The 6,000-nt window shown below is 41.0% G+C and overlaps 1 protein-coding gene across 3 annotated transcripts in view; it reads right to left on the minus strand.

The window, feature by feature from the left end:
- angel2 (angel homolog 2 (Drosophila)) overlaps nt 1-5,479 on the minus strand; it is a 99,411-nt gene extending 93,932 nt beyond the window's left edge. Inside the window, exons 1-2 of one of the 3 annotated variants that reach the window (XM_072508901.1) lie at nt 4,833-5,015; nt 2,327-2,431 (exon numbers count right to left, since the gene is read on the minus strand). In XM_072508901.1, the coding sequence (XP_072365002.1) occupies nt 2,327-2,391 (65 nt within the window). In that variant the 5' untranslated portion in view covers nt 2,392-2,431; nt 4,833-5,015. Of the gene's footprint in view, nt 1-2,326; nt 2,432-4,832; nt 5,016-5,332 lie in introns of those variants that run through there. The other 2 variants (XM_072508891.1, XM_072508911.1) reach the window with 2 other exon arrangements.
- Between the last annotated feature and the right edge of the window lie 521 nt (nt 5,480-6,000).

Raw genomic sequence — 6,000 nt, forward strand, 5'->3', positions numbered from 1 at the left:
TAACTATTAGCTGGATTTGACCTATGGAGTTACAAAAATTGGAAGTTGCTTGGGAAAACGTGTGACTCAGTGAGTTCAGGGAACATGAGTATATTTTGGGAACAACGGGTAATTTGAGATAAAACAATGTGTTTAGTTAACAATATACTTGAGTGTCGTAGCGTATTGTAGTCTTGTCATGCATCTTTCTCGTTTGTTTAATAAACATTCTGTATTCATTGTTTACACAACGACTGGACTGGTTCCTCACTGAGTTGTCAATTGTTCCTCACATTATTCCAAACAAACATACACCATTAAAAACCAGTGTTCAAGTTATTCTTCGGGGTTTTGAGACACTCTCGTACGTAACATTAGTGGGGTTCTTAACAATCACAGTGAGGCGTTGAAAACACTTGTATTAATAGTCAACCTGTGAGGGCAATGTATTAATCTGGAAGATTTAAATAGGGAAAAGATAGAAAATATGAAAAGATAAAGGATCACTAGAAATAATGCAGAAAAACTACAACTGCAGGAAATCAAACTAAAACAAAGTGCTAAAACACATTTGCAGTTTGGAGTCAGAATCAATGTCCCCAAAATGTTCCTGGTTTCAATGTCCCCAAGATTTTCCTCAAAGTAACCACAAGTTTATTTTATTTTTACTTCATTCTCGAGCCAGTATCACCTGCAATTGAGGAGGGTGGTACAGATAGGGTGATCACTGATGGACAGGGTGATCACTGATGGACAGGTTAGTCTTTTCTTGCTCTATTCTTGCAGTCAGTGACTGACTGAACCAAAATTAGAGTACAGCAAATGTGTACATGCCTTTACAGATTTGGCATTTCTCCAAACAGCTAAACGAAACAAAATTGTGTCAATTTTTTCTCCCTTGTAAAAACTAAAATTTAAATGGCAGACGACAGTTTAACTTTATTTATTAAATTGAAACAGGCTGTTGGTAGTTTTTCCAAACACTGCAGACGACTAAATCTACCAACACAATCCTTCCAAGATCCCAAAGAAAATAACCATGACATCTATCTATTCGTAGAACTTTCGTGAGATATTATGAACAGAGTGAATGTAGCTTGTGTGAAAAGGCATTATGTATAGAAGATACTGCATGGCCAAAACATGGTTTTAAAGAACGTGTGACAAGATATGACCAAACCTGAAGTTTTAGAACCATAGGATTACGGTGCAGAAAGAGGCCATTCAGCCCACTGTCTCTGCACCAGCCAAAAAAGAGAAAAAAGAAACTAGTCATTCATTTTAATCCCATTTTCCAGCACCTTGGAGAGAACCTTGCAGGTGACAGCACTTTTATTCAAGGGATGTAGATGTCAACCTTTGTTGCCCATCCAGAGCCAGCCACCTTTTAAATGATTTCTCAACTCTTGTTTTCATCTAAGCTCGACATTTGTATCAAAACAATTAGGATGCAAAAGTAAAACATTTAATGCACTTGCCTAACTAAAATCCCCAAAAATAAAATATCTGGTGGTTTATCATATTATCATGTCACAGTCTTCTAAACTCAGTTTGACAAGAATGGCCAAGATCAGCATTTAACTGCAGAAAATTCTGAGTTTGACGTTACTGGAGTCATCCCAAAGGCATTGAGATCAAAAGATAATTCAATTCATATGAACGCAATCCCAATTTGTAGCTTGAATATGACAAAAACATCTCTACACTTTCTGTTCTGAAGGGTCATCACTCAAAATGATAACTGTTTCTCTCTCTACAGATGCTGCCAGACATCCTAGGTCACTCTTCTTAAGCTTTTTCGTTTTTATTTCTACACTCCATGGTTATGTTAAAATAGGGAATACAAATCCACAGTATACAGAAATATAAAATAATATGAAATCGCGGAAGTCAGATAACTTATATAAACGTGCTTTAATCAAGTAATTGTAATTTGGCCCCATCAAAAAGTATATTTTTTCAAATTCCGCATATCAGCTGAACAAATTAAAAGATTGTACGCTGTCCCAGATCAAACTAGATAGAGAAGAAAAAAATGTGCTGTCTATGGTTGTATTGAGAAAGGAGTGTTATCCAGGAATCCAAATCCTGCTGCTATTAAGTAGCTAAGGTGTGTCAAAGGCATTGACTCAGCCTCACATTGGTCTACGGTCACTCACTGCCAACACCACACAGGATTGATTACCTTGCAAAGCTCTACAATTCCAAAAGACTAGCAAGAAGAAGGAAGACAAACAACAATGTCGTAGGAACTAAATAGAGTAGCTTTTTGTGCTAATTTAATGTAGGGTCTTTCCATTTGAAATATGCTAGTTTATGTGGATATTAACACTAAGTGAATTCCTACCCTCTTGTGTTCTGTGTATTCAGCCTAGCAGAGTGCCCAAGAGGTGTGACTCTGTTGACATTCATTCTTCAAGAACTGCAGCAGAAACTGTTCTTCCAGGAGCTACTGAATCAAACCCACAAGACAATATACAAAAAAAATTAAAACAAAAAACCTATAATAGTTTTACATATCAAACATTTAACTATACAATTTTTATTCAAGGGATGTGGGTGTCAGCCTTTGTTGCCCATCCCTCTTTTTCTCTCTCTCGATCTCTCTCTCTCTCTCTCTCTCTCTCTCGAGGTTAGTCCCTCGAAGGAAAAGGAGGATGTTTGCCACCCTGGCAAGCATTTGTACGTGGAGTCTTTTAATGTGGTGAGGCCGTTGCACTACAACTACCACATGATTATCCATAATTAATTACCCTTGTGAGAGCAGCTGACTTCTTGAACTGCTGAGTGATGTAGAAGTGGCACGATAGCACAGCGTTAAGCACTGTGGCTTCACAGCGCCAGAGTCCCAGGTTCAATTCTCAACTTGGGTCACTGTCTGTGCAGAGTCTGCATGTTCTCCCCATGTTTGCGTGGGATTCCTCCGGCTGCTCCGGTTTCCTCCCACAAGTCCAAAAAGACGTGCTAGTTAGGTGAATTGGACATTCTGAATTCCCAGTGTACCCGGACAGGCCCCAGAGTGTGGCGACTAGGGGATTTTCACAGCAACTTCATTGCAGTGTTAATGTAAGACTATTTGTGACAATAATAAAGATTATTATTATGTTAGGATTTTTCAGTGGTGGTTTGGTACAACCGAGTGGTTTGCTAGGCCATTTCAGAGGGCAGTTAAGAGTCATCCAGATTGCTGGAGTCACATGCAAACCAGACCAGGCAAGATTTCCTTCCCTAAAGCAAACCAGGTGGATTTTCACGACAATGATGGCTTTACAGTCAACGTTAAATCAAATTTAAATTTAATCGACCAGCCTTGGTGGGATTTGAACCTCTGTCCCCGAGGAAGTTAACCTGAGCCTCTAGATTACTAGCCCAGTGGCATGACCACTGTGCCACCATCTCCCTACATCAATTTCATCAGTCTTTATTGTTGAAAGGATCATGGAATTCCTAATAATTGGACTAAGACTTCCTAACAATTAGATTTAGCATTACAAAGGGTTGTGGAATTAAATTCAAACTGAGCTGCATTCATTTTTGTGCAGAGATCTATCACAATAAGAATATAATTTAACCAAAATCAGCTGGTTACTCTCACTCTAAATAGGTCATCTGGCTGCTGTGTTTCAGTGAAAATGTTACCCCAAACCTTCTGATCACTATTGATGCCTGCACAATTTCTGTGACCCAACCCGATATATGATTTTTCAGCCCTATGTTTGATGCCTGCTGAAGCATCAAAGCGTTGCACACACTCTCCAGGAAAAGATTGTTGGACGCAAGAAGATTGTTGGACGCAAGAGATGGAAGGAGGACACAACCCCTTTTTATGACAGTATTAAGTTTTTAATGGTCCAAGTCTTTCTGTAGGTGAGTTAGTGAATGGGTGATATGGGGGTAGTCAGAACTGGTTGGGGGAGACAGGAGCAGGGTTATTGGGGGACTCAGTTGTGGCCTTCAGTCAAGATACTATGGCTAACCACTGAATTGGACCAGATATTAAACTTTGTAATATTCCTGGGTAAACATGCCCAGTATATTTCTGCCTATCTGGCCCAACGTCTCAGGGTCAGAGACTTTCACGAACGGCACAGGAAAGCAGAAATCAACCCATTGGAAGTTCAAAGCTCCGTATCAATTTCCACTTATGTCTGTGCATCAGCGCCCTCCAGAAGTCCCGACTCTTAATTTACATCCCAACTCAGACGATCTGGAAACCGGAAATTTTGGCCACTTAGGTAACTAGCCATTTCATCTCTCTCTACAAGAGGGGAACACAATTGGTTATATATAGTTCAGAGGTACCATTCCACAATCATAGGGCAAGGCGAATTGACATTCTTCATGAATTACTGCCATATTTCAGTAATAATTCCTTGTTCCTCCATTTAACCTTTGGAAATATTAAACCTTCTAAAAGAGAAAGGCTGATCCTCTGTTGTAAACATTTCATAATTGGCTGCGTGTGGGGCCAGGAAATGAAAGGCTTGCATTTATATTGCACTTTGCATGATCACTGGATATATCACGGCACTTTACAGCCAATGAAGTACTTTTGAAGTGTAGTCATTGTTGCAATGTGGCAATCACGAAAACACAAGATATGCTCACTTAACTCCCACAAACAGCAATGTGATAAGGACGAGATTTTTTTAAAAAATCATGTTGATTGAGGGCCTGGACTCCCAGTGTCCCACACTGAAGTGTCAGCCTTGATTTTTGTGCTCGATCGAGACCTGGACTGAGACTCGAACCCAGAATGATGTGATTTAGTGGCGAGTGGTACCAGTCAGCCACATTTAACATCACTCAACGAGCGACAAGATGCAAATTAAAAGCAATAACGCGCTACGTACGGTGTCACCAACAGGAAGTTGCTGCGTTTGCCTTGGAGACCATAATTCTGGTGATGAGATATACTCCTTAACGCACGACTGTTTAATCAAAGCCTTGCGACTCAGCCGCCCCGACCAACCGATCAATCTAGTTGCCGGCTGCAGGCCTCGGCCTCTCGGTGCGATCGCGGGCCGCGGGGAGGGAACAATGGACGCCGCGCGCTGGGGTTCCTGGGAGTTGTAGTCCATCAATCCCGAGTCACCACTTCTGGGTGGTGGGACGACGCTGCCCTGGGAAACTACAACACCCGCATGCGCGCGTCAATCCGCCCACCATTCCTACGGAACATCGCGAGGGTCAATGGAGGGCAATATACCCCGGGGGGACCAGCAGAGCAAATTTTAAAAATCAAAATACAATAAATTAAGGCCTTCGTACAAACGACAGTTGGGGAGATTTTTTTTTTTGAAGCCTCCCGAATCAGAAGCTAAATGAGATATGAATTCTAATATTAACTTACATGTGGAAGTACATAATGAGCGAGCCGGTGTTATCCCGCGCGTGGCGTTGGCTAATTCCAGCACAGGTGACAACTGAGCGAGTCTTTTCTAACATTAACGATCAGCAGACTGCCAGGAGATGCCAAGTCTGCTCAAATGGTGTCTTTCTGCACAAGGGCCGGCTGAAAATAATGAGGGATCTCATGAGGGGTCATTAAAAAATGACTCGAGACAAAGGCACACCGGGCTCGTTTCCGTCAAGTCGTAATTAAATTAATTCAGATTTTTCCAACAAAAAGTCCAACGGTTCATATGCTGCCCTTTGGTTTTCCCCCTCCCCCGCACAGTTATTTTGGGTTAATCGCGGGTTTGTTACCATTTGTGACGATTCTGCCCAAGAGACTTAAATTTAACGTGACTTACATAAAACGAATGCGTGTTGATTATATTAAACATACACAGTTTCCGTGCTTACTTATTCACATCATTAATATTCCCAAACATATATATACATAAATGGTATATTTAACCCGTGTGTTTTATGCCCTTAACTGTTGCAATTGCATCTTGTCATGATGCTCAATACACAACAAAGCTCAGTGAAGTAACATTTCCTGCATTAAAAAAGTCAGTGAGTTAAAATGGTGGTACAGTGGCTAGCACTGCTGCCTCACATTGCCAGGGACAC

This window comes from Scyliorhinus torazame, chromosome 1 (assembly GCF_047496885.1).
Source record: "Scyliorhinus torazame isolate Kashiwa2021f chromosome 1, sScyTor2.1, whole genome shotgun sequence".
NCBI classification, from domain to species: Eukaryota; Metazoa; Chordata; class Chondrichthyes; order Carcharhiniformes; family Scyliorhinidae; genus Scyliorhinus; species Scyliorhinus torazame.